This window comes from Erithacus rubecula (genome assembly GCF_903797595.1).
Source record: "Erithacus rubecula genome assembly, chromosome: 15".
In the NCBI taxonomy this organism is placed as follows: domain Eukaryota; kingdom Metazoa; phylum Chordata; class Aves; order Passeriformes; family Muscicapidae; genus Erithacus; species Erithacus rubecula.
In genome coordinates this window covers 10803969-10826125 of record NC_136667.1, presented here as the reverse complement: position 1 = coordinate 10826125, position 22157 = coordinate 10803969, and the positions used below count along the sequence as shown (strand labels likewise).

The window sequence follows — 22157 nt, the reverse complement described above, 5'->3', positions numbered from 1 at the left end:
AAATTGTGTAAATTTAACAGAAATGTAAAAAAAAATTAATTGGAAAGCCACCAACATCCTGGAAACTTGTTTGAAAGATACGATACTTTAGTGACACTTTTTTTTTTTTTTTTTTTTTTTTTTTTTTGTTTCCTTTCAGGAAGCAATTGACACATTTAATGCTCCCAACAGCAGTAAATTCATTTTCATGCTGAGTACCAGAGCTGGTGGTCTTGGAATTAATTTGGCAACTGCTGATGTGGTTATTCTCTATGATTCAGATTGGAACCCTCAAGTAGATCTGCAAGCCATGGTGAGTTAACTCCCTAAAGCACATTTGTTTGTTTAAGTTGTCAGTGCTCTATTTTGTGTAGCTGTTTTCAAAACTTGGATTTTTGTTATTTTTCTTCATTTTTTTGTATACACGAGACAATACCAAGAAACAAAGGAATTGAATAAAAGGGCATGAATTTGTGGAGAAAATTGTAGATTTTTGTCTGTAAATATTTGTCTTAATTATTTTCATAATGAGAAATTGCTTCTATCAAAGTACTGTAGCAATACTGTTAATAGAAGTATGTTCTTAATTCTGTCTTTTCAGAAGAGAACAGTAAATGAAAAACAGAGGACTGTTTCCAAAATACTAACAGATAGTTAAAACCAAGCAGCCTTAGATTCCTCTTGTTTGGGAAGTTTATGCTTTTACTTCTTGTTTCTACATAAGAATAAAGGCATTTGATGGTGATGCTAGGGGTGGGGGAAAGTTACCTTTGGGTTAAAGTTAATAAAATCTTTTGTTTCTGAGTTCTGAATGTAAGAAAAATATGCAGATTACAAATCTGTAATTTGTTTCATGTGGAATAAAACTTATGTGATCCTTCTTGCATGATTAGGAGGATGGGTATTTTTTCAGTGGTTTGTAATTCTTAATTTTCTTTTAATGCACTTCAACACATCAAATATTTAATATGAATAGCTCATCCTTTAGATATGCATGTTGACTGCCAGTAGTTGACGAACTTCCTGGATACTGTAAGTATGATTTGTGAACTTCAGTAGGGTTTTCAGGAAGAAATTAATATTTTGCAGGCGAGTAAAAGATTTAACAACTTGTGTTTAAAGACAGTCAAAAAATTCTGGCGTCAACAGCTGTTAAGCTTTTTTTTTTTTTTTTTTCTTTATTTAGAAGGACATGTTTTCCAGAGAGGATAAGCACAAGTTTTGTTACAATGAGTATAGTGTGTCAGTCATAAACCTTGTTTGCTTGTGCTTGGGACAGTCACAGTATTGGAGCTGTGGCTGCAGAAACTCTGCACATGGAATTAATGTGCTTAAGCCAGGGATGCAGAATATTAATACCTGTGTAAAGCAAGAGAATTGATTTGAAAGCAATGCAAGTGTATGTATGCATGTACTATTGTATGTCCACTTCCCAGCTGCAGTCTGGACAGATGTTCAGTTATCTTCATTTACAACGAGGGAGATGCATTTATTGCTATAGAATGACTCAAAAGTGTAACAGCCAGGTGTAAATCAATATAGAATACTGGTTTTATAGTGATCTGTGCTCTTGAATAGGCAAGGGACTAAGAAGTACAATGCTAGTTTGAGGCTGCTATATGTGCAAGCTAACTGTCTATTGCTTGTGAGTTCTTGTTGCTGAACACTCATTGATTTATGTTTGTTAGGATCGTGCGCATCGTATTGGTCAAAAGAAACCAGTACGGGTGTTTCGACTTATCACTGATAATACTGTTGAAGAGAGGATTGTAGAAAGAGCTGAAATAAAACTGAGACTGGACTCTATAGTTATACAACAAGGTATCAACTGCTATATATGTTTGTCTGCAACAGAATTGTTCAGTCCCTTAAAGTATGGTTAAATAACTGTACAAATGTACAGTGTTAAGAGAAAGCAGGCCTTGTGTATAATAGCAGTGTACTAAATAAACCTGACGTTCAAGGTATTCAATTGTTCAGCTGAGTTATTTTTGAATTTTTTTCCTGGTTAATGTAGGCATAGACTTACAGTGAGTCTTAATGAGGAAAGTAAACTACAACTGAATAGATGTTACTTAGTTTTGCGATATGTTAAAAAGGAAAAAAACCAAAATCAGATATGTTCCATGGCAGTTGAAATAATTATATATATATATGCTTCTTACCACATAAGAGTTAACTGAACAATAAAACACCTTTGTCTATTTTTGTTTAGAAGCACTTAGGGGAATAGTTTGTCAAAACTAAGGTACTCAAGCTAAGTTTTAGGGTTGGTTGTATTTACTAAAGGGTGGGCTACTGAAAGGATGATGGTCAAAATTTTGATAGCATGAGAAGAGATAGGGTAAGTGAAATTTTGTGACAAATTCAGGTTTTGGGAAAAGTAATTAGAAAATTAGGCTGAAATCAGTGATAGATATATAGTGGTTATAGAATACTTTGTAACTTTTTGTCTTGAGATAAGATTGTGATCTTGAAAGTTCAGCTAACTTTTTAAGAATAAGATCTTGAATGTATAATTCAGATTTTCTGAATGTGAAACGTTTTTGTTATGGCTTGAGTCAAAGTTGTTTTTTTAATTTTTCCCAAAGTTCCCGACATCCATTTATTCTCATCTCAAGTGAAATGTGTTTTTCTGTATAGTTGTTCTGTTTTTCCTTTCTTGTTCAGTCAGTGAAGTAAAAAAATCCACTGCTTGCATTGTCCTACTATAACCTCCCATTTTATAACTTTCAACACATTCCTTGTTGATTGTAGGAAGGCTTATAGACCAACAGTCCAACAAACTGGCAAAAGATGAAATGCTGCAGATGATCCGGCATGGAGCCACACATGTATTTGCTTCCAAAGACAGTGAGCTGACAGAGGAAGATATAACCACTATTTTAGAAAGAGGTGAAAAGAAGGTAAGAGAACTGTTTAATATGGAATTCAAAATACTTGTGTACAAAATGGAATGAGATCTGATTATGTAAATCTTTTATTACTATTTGTGCAGATTTTAAATATTATGAAAGTTTTGAAGAAGTAGAATTAGTGATTGTAATTATTTTAAAGGTTCATGCTATGTGCATCATATCTTAAGCACTGCTTATTTTGTGGTCTTTTAGAAAAATGTGAGTTGAATGCCAACAATTCTGATAGAGACAAAGCCTTTATGGAACTTCATTAGGTAATAGATAGCTCTATGAAAGAATGAACTGCCATTTCAGCTCCAAGGAGATGGGCATAAATTTAATTTAAATTTTAAAGTTAAATTCTTCAGTTGTAGAACTACATCCCAGCATAATAAATTTAGTTTAATGGAGAATCTTGAAGTCAAATTGCTCTAAACTGGAAAGGACAGTGGGTATCTCTCTTTAGAAGAAAATGTAAGTAAAAGTTAAAATCAGAAAAAGATGTTGAAAATGTTGTAGTAATAATGAAAGCTGTTTTTTCAGACAAGATAAAATAGCTTGAGTGAGTCAAAAAATATCTTCCTCTCTTTTTAGACAGCTGAAATGAATGAACGTTTGCAGAAGATGGGAGAGAGCTCCCTGCGAAATTTCACTATGGACACAGAGATGAGCTTATATAATTTCGAAGGTGAAGATTACAGAGAAAAACAAAAGGTAATTTTTCATAGCATTTAGGACTTCAGTTTAGAGGTGCAAGCATAAAAGCCACACTAGAAATGTTATGACTGAAGGTTTCTAGGTTCTAGAGTAGTAAGGAACTACTGAAAAATTCATTTGGCTCTGCTTGAGCATTAATATTCTGAATTTTTGTTAAACTACTTTCAGCCCCACTGTTTTTATCTTGGTAAAATCCCACAATGTTGCTCAGATGATATCCCTTCTGCAGCAAAATCTGCAGCACTGTCTTGCATGCTACTGCTGCAGTCAGTATTATTTTGCTGTTGCATAACTGAGGGGAAAAAGCAGGCCTGATAATGATGTTTTTATATGGATTTTGGACTTGAGTCTGTTTTTGCAGTGAAGGTTTGTCATAGTTTGAAAGACAGGTGTTTACTAAGGAATGACTGAGAGAGCTAGGTTTGTTTAGCCTAGAGAAAAGGAGACTCAGAGGTGACCTTATCATTCTCTACAACTTCCTGAAAGGTGGCTTTATTCGGCTGGGAGTTGGTCTCTTTCACCAGGCAGCAACTGACAGAATGAGAGGACAATTAGTCTGCACCAAGGGTTGCATATAGGTTGAATATTAGGAAAAAGCTTTTTATGGAGAGAGTGATCAAGTACTGGAATTGTCTGTCTGGGGAGGTGGTGGGGTCACCATCCCTAGATGTGTTTAAAAAAAGACTGGATAAAGCACTCATTGCCATGGTTTAGTTGAGGTGTTAGGACATGGATTGGACTCGATGTTGAAGGTCTCTTCCAACCTAATGATTCTGTGTGAATGCAGGAGCCTCCCTTGGAATGGAAAATGTAAACCCCTTCTTTCTGAATTATTATAATTTGAAATTAAGGGACTCTCAGGAAAAGATACGAGAATAGGAATAACAGTTCTTTACTAGTATGTATAATAAAGCAAACAAACAAACAACAACTGCAGCATTAACAACAAACTGAGCCACAAACCCAATTTCACTCCTGTGGGCCGCAGGCAGTTTCCCCTTTGGTGCAGTTCCCGTCACAGCCAGCAGGGGCGCTGGGGGCTCCCGGCGGGCAGCGCAGGTGCGGTGATTCCCCCGCGGCTGCAGGGGGCGCTGTGGCGCGGGCTCGGGGAGCACGCGGTGATGGCGGCTGCATCTGAGACTGGAAGGGATGGAAAAGAGGTTTCACTTCCCAAAACTTGGGATAGTCGATTCCGGTGTCCCAGCAGGACTCTCAGAAGCAGCAATCTGGGCCAGCAAGATGTATTGGCAGGCACGGGTGCAGGGCTACAGTGCAGAGAAAACTCAGAGGAGTGCTGAAGAAGCAGCGAGGGCAGGACAATGGCAGCCTGGCTCACAGCAGGGCAGGAAGAGGCAAGCTCAGGATTCTGGGCACCTGAGCAGATGGTGATAGGTTCCTCCTTTAGTGAGGTAGGTGTCCATAAGGTCCCAGTTCAGTGGCTGCTCTCATAAGCAGAGGCTCACCCCAAGGCAGAAGAAGCAGCTCTGGGCTGGGCTCTGGCAGCAGTGAATTCCCTTTCCCCAAGCAGCATCTCTGACTGTCCTCCTTCAAAGCTGAGAGAGAGCACCAGCAGCTGCCACAGCCTCCTTTTTTTTTATCTGCCCAGTTCTTGAGGTATCTTGCTCCTCTGCGAAACTCGCAGATAAGAGAAGTGCATCCAGATGCCCTTCTCCCCTGAGCTTCCCAGTTCTTTGTTTTTCTTAAGTATCCAGTCTTTAATGTTTCCTAGCAACTTAGGGGGAATAAAATCCCCTAAGTGAAAAGGAAGAAAAGGAAAGAAACCTAACTTCTAACAAGATTTTAGTTTGCGCGTTGATTTTACCTAATAATAGAAGGGTCATCCATACGAGGAGGTATTACTCAGTCTCACAACCCTCTAGATCTCTGTTTTGTATGAGATGTATAGTGAAGATATCCTTAAGGTCATACCTGGAATCAGATATGTAAATTGTTTCTTGTTAACTACAAAATGCCCTTCTAACTCAGTTTTTTTAATTGATTTTGAAGAAACATTTAGGAAAATAATTTGTTTTATGAGAATATAGTACAGTGTGTGGGTATACACATAAAATTCTTTGCATTGGTAATTTCATTGCAAGAAGTGAGTTAAGTAGTGTATAGTATGAAATAACTTTAAGGATTTAGTTAAGATTAATTGATAGCTAATGGACTTTGTGTTGTAGCCTTTATGAAGGTTATTCATTGGGATTTAGAGGAGAAGCAATTTATTAATATCACAAGAAATTAGAGAATTCAGAGCCCAAGTCCTTAGCCCTTCCATTGTGTTTTGGTAGATGGAATCATAACCCTACTCAGGTGTCTGAAATACTTAGAATACTGTAAAAGAATCTGTTCTTGCCACTGAACTGCCTTACTTGTGTATTATCTTTTAAGTACTTAAATACCTGTTGTAATCAGCTATAATTTCTAGCTTATTTTTGAGCTCTATTGTAGTATACAAATTATTGAGCACAATCATTAGATTTGCTATGCAAAAATACATTCCTGTTTTGCAGTGCCATATTAGTCACTATTCTTGTGACTTTAAGGAAGCAAACAGTTACTTTAAGTAGCTTTTTATTCTGTTCTCTGTATAGCTGAGCATGATGGAATGGATTGAGCCTCCAAAAAGAGAACGCAAAGCCAATTATGCGGTGGATGCTTATTTCAGAGAAGCCCTACGTGTCAGTGAGCCAAAAGTCCCAAAGGTAAGAAGTTGGCAAGTATGGAAGGGTTTTATGTTGTTCTTTTGCTCCTCTACTCCCATGCTGCATCTCCTGCTCTACCCCTGTATATTTACAAAGTCAAAGATTGCCACTGTTGCTGAATTATGGTAGCTATTTGCAGAAAAGTTAAGCTTCTATAATGTTGATTTATCTGTATAATTTTGAAGGCTCCACGACCTCCAAAACAACCGAATATTCAGGATTTTCAGTTTTTCCCACCACGGTTATTTGAACTTCTGGAAAAAGAAATATTGTATTACCGTAAAACTATAGGATATAAGGTAATGCTTTTTTTTTGTTTTCAAATCAGTGTAATGTATTGTATTCCTGTTTGTAAATTTGTTGCAACCTGCAACCTTGACTTGTTAAGTTTTAGCGAAAGAAATGGCTTAAAGCCTCTATTCTTCTGTTTCTGTTCCACTGAGGAACAGAAAAAATAATCTGTCATTCTTTTCTTCTCTAGAAGTTCTGTATCTCTGTAGCTTTGTGTTTTGCAGTGGATTCATAACAATAAAATAGAGTAGAAAAAAGAAAGACAGTTCTGATGCTTCTTATACTCAAAATCAAAGGCATGACATGTGGTCTAAGGTGAGGAAAATTTGGCTAATATAAAGTCACCTTCCAGAATATGATTTTTTTCATAAAAACTTTGGTGTGTCTTGTTTAGGAAATAACTTAAGATATTTTTTGTGTTCATATGAAGCTAAGTGAAATGACATCAACTTTCCTCGGATTTGTGTGGGATTTAAAAAGGGTTAAAGGTGTAGAGAAGTCTGAATGAATTACGACTACAAAAAGGAAACCAGACAACAGACTTTTCTCTTTTCCTTTTGTTTTTTCTTCCTACTGTGCCTTAGCTGAATTTCTCCCTTTTTGATGCTGACATTACTGGACAAGCAGTGAACAGATTCTGTTTTAATGTTGATTATCCTTACTTGGATCAGTATTGATTGAGTAAACCAAATGGATTCTCTTACTTTCAGCCAGACATGTCTGTAACTTGCTTTAAAAAGCACTGGGTTTCATGACAGGTTGCAGCAAGAAAAAAAAAATCACCTATAAAATGTGTTGCAGAACATAAAATTGTCATACAAAGCTACAGATAGAAAATTGGTGCTGCCAGATAGTAGAGCTAATGTTAGCAAAACGTATTTTTAAGAAAAAGCAGAAGGTTTTTTAGAATCTTGTTTGCAGCCAAAAGAATTTCATGGGGATATCAGGATAGAATTAAGATAAGTATGCAGTTAGTTAGGCAAATAACTTATTTAATTAATACTCCCAACAAAAAAGGATGAGAGAATTGCTAATGTTGACAATATGCATGTAAAAAGAGGTGTTTCAGACCTGTTATGGAAGCCTGTCAGCTTGGAAAGGTTGAACATGAATAGTTGTTATCTTAAAAGATTAATATGACTGTTTACTGGTGGTGAAGGTGATAAATATAATTAAATTTGTTTAGCTTTGAAATGGAAGTATAACTTCAATCTGAAGAGAATTTATTATTGAAACTGAAAACTGCCATAAACAATATCAGAAGGTAACGAATAGGCAGAAATTAAGCTTTATGCATTAGTCTTAATTTAAACCAGTAGTCAAGAAGATTTCTTACATATTAAAACCAGCTTAACAGTTCATATCTTCCACTGTGTCCTGGTTTGAAGGACAGGTTTCTGCCAAGAAAGGCAGGAGCTTCTCTTTGAAATGGAGAATGTAAACTCCTCCCCTCTAAATTATTATAATTTTGAAATTAAGGGGCTCTCAAGCAAAGATATGGGAAATAGGAATAACAGTTCTTTACTAGGAAAATTAAAATAGAAATACAGTATTACAATGAACAAAACCCAAAACACTAAGAGTCAGAATACAACATGACACCTGTCAGTAAAGATGTTGGTAGCAGTCCAGTTATATGATGGCTACAGTCCTCCTGCAGTGGCAGATGTGGTTCAGCTGAAGCAGTGTTCCTGTGGAAGGGTGCCTCTGAAGTTTTCTTCTGAAGATCCAATGATGTGGGGAGGTCAGCTTTCCTCTGGAATCCAGTGGAAAGAAGGCTGTTGTGGTGTTCAAAATCTTGGTTTTATCTAAATAGGAAAGGCTTGGCTCCTCCCCCTGACTGGAGCATCTCCCAATGGATTGATACAATTTTATCAGTCATACAGTGGGACTGAATGGTCCATTAGCAGATGATATCCTCCTGGAGGGAGGAAAGGTTGTGGAAAATATAAGGATGATTGCCCCACCTGGTTTTAAAGATGACCCATTAGGAGATAATATGCCCCATAGAGATAAGGATCACTGCCCCACCTGGCTTCAACAGATGGTGATAGAATACACATTTCTGGTTACATCCTGTATTGCAACCCAAGACACACTGCTTTTTGCTGCAGGAATAAGTAAAGTCTATTAAACCTTCACTAGATTTCTGGCTTTTTTGCTATTGTGTGCAGTGGAATTGGAGTACCATTTAAAGGTCACAAATACGAAATTCATCAGTGTGGAGAGGGACAGATAAAATGTTGCTTACTCTTGTTTACATCATGTGGTGTGTCTGGTACTTACTTGGGTAGCATGCGTGGCTTTACAGTAAACCTGGCAGGACTTAGTGTTTCACTGTAATTATAAAACATTCTAAACCAATGGATGTAGGAAAGCAGGTTCTTTGTTAGTGAGAAGTACCGCTGAAATCGGTGATCTATGACAGCTCTGCCTCTCACAATATCCAAAAGTCATTGTGTGCAGGAGAGGTGGATTCAGGGCATAATGAATTTACAAGATAAATCCAATCCTATTTTTGGGAGGAGGGGTTTAGGCAATAAGATCTGAATCTAGGTAGAACACATTTGGTAACTTGTACAGATTAGTGCTTTTAAAATGCCGTCTTTGCAATAACACTGCTGTGCTACTCCTTTTTGATGCCCCTGATTTTAGGTCCCCAGGAATCCTGACCTTCCAAATGCAGCTCAGGTACAAAAGGAGGAACAGAAGAAGATAGATGACTCTATGCCTCTGAATACTGAGGAAAGTGAAGAGAAAGAAAAACTTCTAACACAGGTAAAATAAAATCCCCTTAAGTATTTCATCATTAGTTAGTTTATTTCATCATGTTAGTTCCATACATTGCTGGTATGGAATATAAGTAATAGTAAATACAAACAGGAAAGCTATGCTGATGCTATTGAAAGAAGAAAGCACAAAACATTTAATGATTTTGTTGGGTTTTGCTTTGAGGGACCTTTGCTGTCCTTGAACAAGTTTACGTCTTAGTCATCTTCTGTTTCCTTCAAAGTCCTTGAAATATCTGAAGCAACAGCTTGTATAGTAGATGTACTACCCAGCAATACATGCAGAAATCCAATGAGTGGGTTTCTGGTACATGCATAACGTTTGTGTGGTTTGAATCAGGACAAGCCTGTGTCAACATACATGGTGTTTATGCACGTGTCTAAGGCATGTCACATCCATTTATTTTGTCCCAGTTGAGTTTTTCCGCATATTCTTTCTATACTGGGACTGAATTTCTGTCACTGACTAGTTTCTTGACCTTTTGGCTGATTATCTTGCCGAGTGGGCTTATTAAAAGCTGATTGTTAAGGAGAAAGGTGTAAAGTAACAGGATTTTTTGATTCAGAAAATTTTCAGTAAAAGAATTGGGGACAAAAAGGTCACAATTGTTGTGTATGTTAGACTCACTCTGAACATGCAAATTGTGTGAGTGAGCTTATTCAGCTGGAAAAAGTTCCTTGAAAGTATATTTCTGTGATGAAAGAAACTCAGTGCAATATAGATTATTGCCCAGGCATGTGATTGTCTTGTTTGTTCTTGGCATTTTCTGCTTTCCCTGTCTTTAAATTGTAATGTCTCTTTCATGGATAATTTTTTGTGCATTGCATCTCGCTTGTTCAGTTTTTGATTGATTTCTTTGGTACATAACAAGTTCCCTGTTTGACAGTGCTTTGGAGTTTCCATTTGATTGCATCTTTTTGGACTAGAGATCTTTTCTTGACATACTTAGGCTTTCATCCAGCTGTTTGTCTGGTTCCAAGTTTGTAAATGTCTGAATTAGGAGCTCTTGCTTTAAATACTTGCACTGCTCCAAGAACTTGTGATGACATTTGCATTGCTGCACCTTGTAGTCCTTTGAAGTGTGGTGCTTGTACCTGCAGAAGTATGACTGTCACTGAGTTTGTTTCTTTGGAGAAGTATCACAAAAACTTTTAAAAGAAAGGATAAAAAGTTCTTACTAATGCACATGGAGTCATGCCCAAAAATAACTCTTTAGACTGTTAATGATCCAGTAATAAGCCCTGGATAATGCTAGTTTATGGCAATCCTGAAAGACCATTAGCCACTGTAATTATGTGGTGTTGCAGAGGGGCAGATGGTACATACATAAATCAGAATTTTGGAAAATTCTTCCCTTCGACCTGATAATGCCTTTTTGATCTCTTGCTGTTTACAGGGTTTTACAAACTGGAATAAAAGAGACTTTAACCAATTTATTAAAGCTAATGAGAAATATGGTCGTGATGATATAGACAATATTGCCCGTGAGGTGGAAGGAAAGTCACCTGAGGAGGTCATTGAGTACTCAGGTTTGTGATATTTTGAAATGTACTTATTTTCTAATACCAGAGTATTACCATGATTTTTGCTTTTACAATTACAATGTAGAGAATTTGGATGCATTAATGAATTTTTTTTGATTAAAGTATGCAGTTTTCTTTTTTTTTCAGCAGACTTAATTCTATAAAAAAGGTTGATTTTGCAGCATATAACTAATGCTATAACTCCAGCTGCCTTTAGCCCTCCTTAGTCAAGATTTAGAGTTTGACATAGTTAATTCTCACTGAAAACATGGACTTGTGAAATTGTGAATCTGCTTTATAGTGCCAACTACAGATTGCGTTACAGCAATTCTTTATGCTGTATCTCTGCTATCTTACCTAGTACACTGTATCTTTGTCTTTTGTATTTACACAGTGCTCTTGAGATTTCTTCCTCTTTCACCCTTGGATGTAATTTTACTAAACACCTTCATAAAATCAACTTTGCAATGTTCTTCCTGTGGTTAAAAATGAGAGCTGCACAAGAGTTCCCTTCCAAGTGTTGAATTTATTTTGCAATTAATTATGTTGCATTTAAGTTTTTTTAGAATTTTTACTAAGCCTTTCCTTACAGTTAACTTTTAAAGATACCAAATTAAAGAGTCAGTGCAAGCTTATATTTTGGCTAGCATACTAAGCTGGAGAGCATTAGCTCACTGTTTAAGTTTTAATAAGACCACAAGCTAAATTTTTTATTTTTTTGCCAGAGTATCTTAAGAGTAAAGTTGTAAGAGCAAAGGAAAAGATTGTATTCAACAAATATGTTTTGTATTTTTAGCTGTTTTTTGGGAACGTTGTAATGAACTACAGGACATTGAGAGGATTATGGCTCAGATTGAACGAGGAGAGGCAAGAATTCAGCGGAGGATCAGTATCAAGAAAGCCCTTGATGCCAAAGTAATTATTCCAGTGTTTTTTTGTTTTGTTTTCTGCGGCTGACTTCTTCAAAAAATTCCTTCAGAAAAGGAATATTTGGAGCTGAAAGGTCTGTCTTTTCATGCAGAATAGGTAGTATACCTTCTGGCAGTGATCTACAGTATCACGTAGTAATTCCTCGATGTAGCATTGTATGTTTATTAGTCCATATTTTTGTTTTGCGTTCAGATTGCAAGGTACAAAGCACCTTTTCATCAGCTGCGTATTCAGTATGGAACGAACAAAGGGAAAAATTACACGGAAGAAGAAGACAGATTTTTGATCTGTATGTTACACAAAATGGGCTTTGACAAGGAGAACGTGTACGAGGAGCTGAGGCAGTGCGTGCGCAACGCGCCTCAGTTCAGGTTCGACTGGTTTATCAAATCCAGAACTGCCATGGTAGGTACCACCTACAGGGACTGGGGCGTGACATAAGGTATCACGTTCCTGTTTTTTTAAGCACCACCACATAAAATTTAAAATTATTTAGGAAACAAATGCTGTGAGAATAACTTTGGGGTTTATTTTCATTTCTATGTTTTTAAAATAACCTTTTTCCTTCGTACAGAAAAAAACACAATACAGCTGAAACAAACAGATTAGAAAACCTGCTAAACTGAAGTCCCGTGTTACCCAAAGGGAATTAATGCAGAGGTAGACTAGATTTACAAATATCCTTGTTACTTTTATTACAACCTGAGTGTTTTACCAAATAATGTCTCTTAAAATACGACTTTTTTAGAGTTGTTGGATAGTATTAAAGACTGAAAACATGTGAATAATATACTTGAAGAAGGGAGCAACTTTTCTAATACAGTATTTAATTTATAACAGCATGAAGAAAGTTAGTGATTCACATAGAAATTTATTATTGAAGCAATAGGTTTAAAATGCACTTTGTAGTTGTGAATATAGATTATCCCATACAAGTGCTTAAATTTCTTTAGGTATACATTACTGAAAATTGTGTTGGCATGTAGAGAATATAATACAAGGTTAATAGCAAGTAGACTAGTACTCAGAATTTTAGAGCAGAGCCATTAATTTTTAATTTAGTCATTAACCAGGAATTGATAACACTAAAAGAAGCTTAGGTGGTTGCAAATATTAATGTTTGTGGATACTAACATCACAATACAGGACTCTTTCAATGATAAAAAATTGTTGGATCTGCCCCAAAATTTTTGTTCAGTTCTTTCTACTTGTTGTTTGTCTTCATTTCCTGACTCTTGGATTTGTTTATCTGAGAGAATGTTCTTTTCAGAGTTCTCAGTACTGTACTAAGAATAAATAAAGCATAAGATAAAATATTTAAAATGTGTATTTGAACAGGTAGGTATATTTGCTTTTCCCAATACTACTTATAATTATGCAATACACTTTTTACTTGATATTTCAGCAATTGAAGTGTTTCTGGATAGGGCAGTACTTAGCCCTTAATTTAAAAGAATTACAAGTGTTTCTTACTAAAATGTCTGTTTGAAGAAATACTGGATTTTAAAATTATGTCCTTAAAGAGAGAAGCCTGCAATATTTAGTACATTAACAAGTTTCTTATCAATTGTCTATGCAGGAATCCATTTAAATAAATCATAGAAATGGGTACTAGAAATTAAAAATGTAGCTCAGCGTTTAATATTAGTTGATACATAGTTGTCAGGGGTAGAGTTAAATACTCAGTTTAAGTCTTGCAGATCCTTATGTTCAGTATGCTTTTTTTAAAGGGGATAGAAATCATTTGCTCAAGTGTAGAAAAATGTTCTGTGGTGTCTTAATGATGAAACTGAGACACTGGGAATATAGTGAATCTTTTAGCTTAGATTTTTTTAAAAGATTCTATCCATTAATAATTTTAGTTTTCCTACTAAATTCTTTTTCATGATTGAAAAAGAATATTATGGAAATACTCACTTAATCTTTCACTTTCAATGTGCATTTAATTTTCTGAAATGTTCTAAATTATCACGCTCTGTATGGTTTAGTAATATAGCTGATACATTCTAATATCCTGACATTTGTGGAGGTATTAATTTCTATGGGTCCATTTTGCACTAGTTCTGTGATTTTTTTTTTTTTTTTTTTTTTTTTTTGGTAAAGAAATGTGCTGGAAAATCACATAATAATAATGAATGAAATGTAAATACAAATATTTGTAGAGAAATAAATCAGTGAAAGTGGAGAAGGCTTCCTGAAATGCTGAAATTCACATGTGGTCATTTAAACTAATATGAAACAAGATAAAAAGGGCAGCATAATTCTGAAAAGGGCTTAGCAGTCTCTTTGAGAAAGTTTTTTGTTCTAACCACTAGATGTCTCTTGAATTCCATATAAATAGCTAATTTATCTTCCATTATTTCCATTTGTTTCCTGAAGATTTCTTGTTGAAAAACAAATTCTTCTGCTTCATTTAATTGTTTCAAAATCAAATGTTTTACCCAAAATGTAAGTTCTTAAAGATTTGTGCCTAAGATTGTAATTTTTCTTTTTTGCTTTTTAGATTGAGCACAGGTTTGTTTTTTTTGGTTCAATTTCTGTCCACGTGGGAAGAATCTAAAATATCATGCCAATAGTGAAGCATGTATCTGTTCTCTGAAGTAATAAATTATGCATATTCTCTTTTAGCTTTCTGCAAACACTCCCCAACATAGACAAATTACTCTTTAGTGAATGCAGGAGTACCCAGGCCTATGGACAGAACTGAGGGCTGCCTTTGCTCCCAAGTCAGCATCTCTGCCTCCAGCCATGCGGAAGGCAATGGTTCAGTGCTCCCATCTTATTTATTGCAATCCAGGTCTTTATAGCTGTGAGAGGGTGAACAAAGTACATCTTCTCTCTTTCCATTCAAAGAGAAAAGTATCAGGGCACACAGAATAAAAACTCATCTGTGAAAGTGCAAGGTGTTTTAAGTAAGTGCATTTTTGTAGTACTAAGATGAAATGCAGTAGTTCATATTGAAATTTCAGTAGCTTAGTCCGTCCAGGATTTATCACTCAGATTCTTTTTCATGATAGGTGTATAATAAATCTGTGTGCATGTCACATCTTACTGTCAACTGATTCTGTGGTTCTCCAGAGAAAATTTTTCTTTAGTCTATCCTCTGTCCACAGCAGATGCTTTGGAGCAGTAGTCCATCTGGAAAGTCTAACCATGAACATGAACACTTTATAAATGTATGTACTTGTGCAAGAATTTGTCCCCAGAAAAGAGGAGAATATTTCTGAGTGCCTTAGGCAAGTGGTTCAAGGTTATTTCTTAGTATTTTCTGATTAGTTCCTTGTTTTGAGTTTAACACAATCCCATTTCTCATATGCTAGAAATAATCCACATTATGTTTATGATGAAGCAACTTGTCTTTACCTCAGCTCTGAAGTCTTGAGTGCAATAGACAAAAATTTAAATGTTGTAAAATACTTCTGTCACATTGACAATTGTCATTCTATTTTTGTCTTTTCTTCATCTCTGTTCATCTGTAGAGTGTAGGTTTTTGGGACAGAAGCTCTTTTTTGTTTTGTGTTTGGGGTTGCAATATATATTGGGATGACTTGAACTCAAATTTGTTCAGAGTTGTTGCTTTTTTATCTAAAAGTTGTTGTTTGGGTGAAAATTTAGGGAGTTTATTGATTGAAGTGAGAGTATTTTAGCTCCAGAAGGACTGTCACATACCAGGGCACAAGCATGGCACCCTAATTCATGACTTAACCTTTATTGGAGGTTGGTATTGCTACAGGGATGTCATAAAAGTGACTTACTACAGTACTCTGTTGGTGAAGCTACAAGCATGACACGGGAACATTTCTGGAAGAGGGTTGTAAAGAAAAATGTCCTGAAGATTTTTTTGTGTGTGTGCCTGATAAAAGGAATTCAGGTGGTAGTAGGATTCTCTCTGTCCATTCCTGTTACACAGTTTTTGCCCAAGGCCATGGAACATCCTTTGTAGAGTGATCTGTGGAAACTGTAGAATTTAAAGAATGTGGTTAAGCTAGAGGGTTTGATGTCTCAAAAAATGAGTCATGTCTGCCTGTTTGAGAAGGTACAGGATCAGGAAAGCACAGAGGCCAGCTTATCCATTGCCATGAGGGACCATGATAGCTGAGGCAATATCCAATTTACAGATACTGAGAAAATAGAGACTAATTTCTGGGCAAAAGGTCACCTGTTCACTTCATTGCAAATGGGTCCATTGTTGGTTAAGATACATGGTACCATGCTACTAGGTAATTCTAGGATAGCCTGTGTTTCAAAAATGGCTTCACTGAGTTTAGCAGAGATGAGACATGTTTTTTGGGCTTTTTTTTCCCTCAGAAGAGAGCTTCTTTTTTTGAGTTGGAAAGAAAAGCCAATGGAATCATGTTCTCAACAGTACGTAGAATATACTGAATAATTATAATGAAAATAGGCACTGTTAGGTATTTTGTAAGAGATCTTTTTCATTTATATGGGGTACAAAAAACTGTCCAAATCAAGTGAGTTCTATTAAGCAAGCCAGCTATTAGTAAGTGCAGTGCAGATACTTTGAGTTGTATTGGAAGTACTTTTTACTGTGTGAACAACCTTATGGCATCTAGTCCTGATGGCTTTCAGATGGCTTGCAAGTCTTGATGCCAAGAGCATTTAGGGCCTACTGTCTCTTGGGTCCTGTTTGAATAAAAATACAGTAATGAGTTCATAATTTAGGACTGAATAGGTTTTTGGCCAATTTTGCAGCTCTGTGTCTTTCAGAAAAATAAACCACCCTAGTCTGCTTGCCACAGGAAAGTACTGCTTAAGGTAGCATTGCTTACTTTTCTCTCTGCTTTAAACATCTACTTAAGGCCTCTTTCTTAAAATCTGGCATACTATGCTGGCAGGCTGTAATTTCCTTCATTAACCAAGATGAAAGATCACATCAGTCTTTGGGATATCAGTTTAAAAGACAATCCTGAAAACTCCTTGTCAGGAGAACTGTAAATCCTTCAAAAGGTTACATTGAGGGAAATACAGATAATGGTAACTTAGCTAATGATTAGTATTATTGAATATTTTAGGAAAATGTAAGTGCTTTGAAATTAAAGAATTTTGGGCATACTTATGTAAGCAAGAGAAGTTGTATATATTACTTAAGAATGGATGTGTTCTCTTTCCTTAGGAGTTTCAGAGACGCTGCAATACTCTCATATCATTAATAGAAAAAGAAAATATGGAAATTGAAGAAAAGGAAAGAGCTGAAAAGAAGAAAAGAGGAGCAAAAGTTACAGCAGTATGTTTAGCAGCACTTACTTTACTTCCGGTGGGGTAGAATTCAATTATATAATTTTTTAGAGAATGTAAAAGATAATTGTAGGCACTGATTGCATTAGTAGAAACCATGAGGTGATAGATTAAACTGAAATATTTGTCTATTCACAACTCTCTTAGATTTGCTCAGGTAATGCATAGTGTTTTGGGTCTTCTCTTTTTTTTTTTTTATTTGAGAAGCCTTTTCTTCAAGTAGAAGAGGAAGACTCTTTTTAGAAAGTTGCACTGCCTACTTTCTGCCTACTTATTTACATCACATGTTGCTTCAGTTTCTTCTCTGAGATTTTTTTTCCTCCCCTACATAGTAGTTCTTGGAAGAAGAAATGAAAGCGCTTCTTTTATTTTGAAGGGTTGTCGTCTTTAGAACAGAATTGTGTGTAAGTCAAGGTCCTGGTCTTTTCACCCAATTTATGGTATGTGTGGTGCCTGCACCACTGAGACTATGTAATGATTTTAAGGATATAAAAAGGGTAGGAGAATTAAGTATGTACATTAGGGAATAATGTTTGCCTTTCCATTATGTCCTGCGAAGGTGAACTGAAATCCAGAATGCACTGGTGTCATACATTCCTTTTGAGTAGTAAGTTATGTTTTTTTTTTTTTTTTTTTTAATAATGCCACCATCTTGTTAAATTTATACTTTTTTTTCACTTTAGTCACAGAAGAGAAAAGCAGATTTGGCTGCTGAGAGCTCTGGAAAAAAAGATGCTAAGAAAGTGAAGTCGTGAACCTGAAAACTGAATGCTAAACTGCCACTTTCTTCACTCCATCTATGTGTATTAATTGCCAACTTCTTCGTATTCATGGTACTCTTCCCCAAGTCCCATGCTTTAATTTTGCAAATTTTGTATCCTTTAAAATGCCTTTACCTAAAATGTGTAGCTTTATGTCTTATGCATTCCAGTATTTTGGGTACTGTATTTTGTGAGTCTCATGTCTTTGACAAAATTCACTCAGTCCTTGGTTTTATATGCTGCTGCTTTGAAAGAACCTAGATTCTATAGCTGTATTATTGTTGTTTCATATTTTAAATTTATATGGCTGTTGGAAAATAAAGTGACTTAATTATTTGAAAAGAAATATACTTCACCTGTGTTTTGCCTACCCTCTCCCCATTTTTTGCATAGCTACATTTAGAGAGAATGTTAAGGTTTGTCTAATTGTGCCTTCATCATCAGTCACATTATTTTTTTTTTTTGAGGAGTACTTAGATAGGATCAGGAGCATGACAGAACAAAATCTAATTAGACTGACATCCTTGTTTGCTGTCTGCATTAAATGGACATATTCTGTGAAATGTTCAGAAGGAAAGCCAGCAAGTACACACTTTCTGTTTTTCTTTGTCAGTGATTTCTGTTGGGCTTCACACTTAAATACAGGGTGAGGTGTTTTTCAGAATGGCCTCTAGGTGAAAACTTTTCTATGCTTCATAAAAGGAAGTAGTCAGCTCACAGCTTCTGATTGTTTAAGTAGCAAACAAAATAATTCTCTTTCTCGTTGGTAGCCTCCTCAACTCTGCTGCCTTATGCTGAAAGATCTTTGTTGCTCTAATTATCTCTGCTAAAGTTCTTCTTTTACCTTTTTATTTGTGTCAGTCAGAAGCAATGGGGATATGTTATGGAGTGCTCCTTTTTAGTATTTCTGTTTTAACGAAGGGATGAAAGTGTTGGATGTATGATTTTTTTGACTTTGCAAGAATGGCCTTTATTAAGCAGGTTCACAGTTCCTGCTCACTTTGGAGTCTCTGCCTTTCTCAGATCAGTAGAACAGTGACTGTGACGTGATTTTTTGCTTTAATATTCTGTCTCTGATCTGGTGTTTAGTACAGACCTTGCTACAGTGAGACATGCCCTCATAATGTCTAGATTAATGCAGTGTGCTTTACATGGTACTTCCCTTGAAGACTACTTGTAAACTTCTTCTAGTGCAGTTTGCTTCCTTCAGTGGTTTGAGGTGTTTTGAGATAAAGAAACCTCTTTGTATTTTGTGCTTTGCATTGGCTACCTTCTTCTGTGTTTGTAAAATATAGGACTTTATAAAATAAAGTTCTTGAGCTCTGCGCATATTCTTCTATATAATTTAAAATATATTGGTATGTCTTTGAAGTTTTCTGGGATTAGTATCTCTAAGTTTGATGAGGAGTTTCCAGTTTTTTTCATTGTTAAAGGTTTGTGGCAAAACAGATGTCGTGATTGAGCATTTCTAAAGATAATTCAAAAGATTAGATTCTGTATTTTGGAATGCAGCTTTTGTCCAGGGACCACGTTAATTATTTAACTGAGCTTATATTCGTAAGGCTTGTTATTCGTCTGTCGAACTTCATCTGATGAGTTGAGGGGTACATCTGATAATGATGGGGCACAGCTTCCAGGCAGAAGATTGGTCATAGGAGTCAGTGCATGATTTTAAATGAATGTGCAGCCCACATGGGACAGGTGTGCTCAGGAAAGAAGCATGTCTCCTCAGAATGTAGTTCTGATATTGGAGCAGTTAACATCCTGAGTTATCCTTGGGAGGACATCCCATGCAATTATGGAAAAAGGCTGTGCAACTACATGCATATATAAGCACAAATCCTGGAGCATTGCCATTAATACAGAGAAGAAGATGCCTTATTTACATTTGCATTTTAGTTCATGTGCCACTCACTAAGTTTATGGCCTGAAATGATAAGAACAAGTTAAAAGAGATGAGAAATAAAGGCTGAAAGAGCCAGATGAAATGTTTATGGAATTACATGGCTAGGTTTAGAGCTTTTTCTATTGGTCCTATTTAGCATTGGATGAATATTTTAATGTTTTAAGTCTTGAAATAAGTGTATTCTGGTTTTGTTTATTGTAGATTGGCTTTGTTTAACTTGCATGTTTTTGTGTATCCAGTTTCTCTGTCTTGCAAAGTGTATGGAAAATCTTAAAATGGTAGTATCTCAACATGTTGTTTTATGCAGATTTCTTGAGTTAACCACTTGAGTTAATGTTCATTCTTCTCATTGACATGATCCACAAACTATATAGCAAAAGATTATGCAATTGTTCTTTCAGATATTATCCTTTGATCAGACAATTTCTCTGAAGAATGATAGATTTTCCCAGGAATTTTCTGTTACTTCTTGCAGGTAGTTACCTGTAGTTCCTAGTTAAACAGTCCTTGAGAGCATTTGGACACTATAAACCAGTTCCTAGTGAATTGAGCCTTCCCATCCATCATGTCCTACAGTGATAACTAAAGAAAATTGCTAACAGCTGCTGGTCAGGATTAAAAGAAAATGGATCTTTCTTTTCTCTTTTTCATTCTTCCAGTTGCATATATCCACACAGTGTGTGCCTAGCAGTATCTTACATTATATGCTGCTGTGACTCAGAATTAGGTGACAGAAATGAAGGAATCTTCCTAATTTTAACTGCTGTTTTCTTAGGTGAGGAATAATATTTGTAAGAATTTAGTAAGTGCTGAATGTTATGTGATAGAAAGCTTCTGAAAAGTTTGGGCCTTTAGGCAATTTTAAAGTTGTCAAAAATGCTTCAAGATAAAACATTTTGAAAATTAATTTAGTTCCTTTTCAATGGACAAGTAAAATTTGATTGTGCGAACGTGAGGCTTGAAGAAAATCACCCAGCACCTTTGACTAACCAGGCAGTGCACATAACATCCTGGCAAAGGTCACAGTAATTGTGGTGGTTTCCTTTTCACATATTCATAATTTCCAGCTATTAGTCCTTTTGTTTTTGAGTTATGTTAGTGATGACACCAAAAAAGTAATGCTGCTAGCCTCCTTCACTGTTTTTAATTTCACTTTATTACAATGACACAGAGAAGAAATGAACTTTGTTCTTGCTGGTAATACTAGATCATCTTTAGATGCTGGTTTGCATAAGTGGTGTTACTGTACTAACATTAAGAATTTTTTTTCCTTGTAGATTAGCACTGTTTGTTTGATTTAGTGCTAATGTCAGTTAGGGTTTAAAAAAAAAAGCTATCACTCTTTGAGATGATGAACAAGGAGTACAGTATACAGAAATTAATCAGATTCTTTCTAAGTGCCTGATGGTGATGCTGAACTGATTTTTGCTTTTATATATTCTTCATATATATTTGTAGCTATATGAAGGATTTATAAAAGCAAAAATTAGTTTGGCATCAATGGAAGTAACTTTGTTGTGCAGTGCCTACAGTTCCTGCTGTGTGCTGCTGTGTTACAGGCACTCTCTGTACATGCCTCTTGCCCATGTTCAGTAGGGGGATTAAGTATTTTCAGTGATGAAAAATAAATGCCAAAGCATTACAAGTTGAAAAAAAATGCAGTTTTGCAGTCAATACCGGTTTATGTAAATGCAAAATGATGAGGTTGGTGCACACATTGACACTTGTGATGCTGGAAGGGATTGATCACCAACTGTAGTTCTGATCTGACTAAAGAGAGGTTGGCAGTTGTTGCATTTTACTTAATTTTATCTGGTCCACACATTTAGCTTCAAGCATGTATGTAAATGTGTTCATGGCTCATAGTTAGAATGTTTGATATGTTGTTTTTCTGAAAGATTTGCAAATTGAAATTGGTTTGCATATTTTGCAATGTAATGTAATCTTTAATTGCATTTGCATGGTATCCATCCTTTCATAAGAAAAGGAGTAATATTTGCTGCCTCAAAAGGTATATCAGTGTTGTGTTGTTCAAGATAACTTCTGAACTTTTTCAGTCTGGGATTTGTTTCTTAAGTTATACATACAGGAAAATAAAAGTTAATATGAACCTGATGTTTTCTGATCATTCTGGTATACACAGGGGTCTGTTACATGGATGCTTTCAAGATAGTTTGATTTGGTTTTGTTGCTCTTGTACCTCCCATAATCTTCAGGCCATGGTGCTGAATGTAAGGGGGGTATGTAACTCTTCCACATCTGTTTTCAAATTATAGTTTCTTGTAATCTAAAGCTATACTAGTACTGTTCATGTTTTTGTGACAGCCTTGCCTGTGTTGTCTCATAGTACAACGTTACACAATATATGTTGATTCTATATTAAAGTGTAGTGCTGTTTCCCT

The 22157-nt window shown here is 35.8% G+C and overlaps 1 protein-coding gene across 3 annotated transcripts in view; it reads left to right on the top strand.

The window, feature by feature from the left end:
* Positions 1-21870, top strand: part of SMARCA1 (SNF2 related chromatin remodeling ATPase 1) — a 35565-nt gene extending 13695 nt beyond the window's left edge. For all 3 annotated transcript variants that reach the window (XM_079318627.1, XM_079318628.1, XM_079318629.1), the window contains exons 13-24: positions 140-292; positions 1668-1800; positions 2737-2885; positions 3471-3590; positions 6191-6301; positions 6487-6600; positions 9248-9370; positions 10779-10911; positions 11702-11820; positions 12028-12240; positions 16967-17077; positions 17772-21870. In XM_079318627.1, the coding sequence (XP_079174753.1) occupies positions 140-292; positions 1668-1800; positions 2737-2885; positions 3471-3590; positions 6191-6301; positions 6487-6600; positions 9248-9370; positions 10779-10911; positions 11702-11820; positions 12028-12240; positions 16967-17077; positions 17772-17843 (1551 nt within the window). In that variant the 3' untranslated portion in view covers positions 17844-21870. The remainder of the gene's footprint in view (positions 1-139; positions 293-1667; positions 1801-2736; positions 2886-3470; positions 3591-6190; positions 6302-6486; positions 6601-9247; positions 9371-10778; positions 10912-11701; positions 11821-12027; positions 12241-16966; positions 17078-17771) is intronic.
* Positions 21871-22157: the final 287 nt, after the last annotated feature.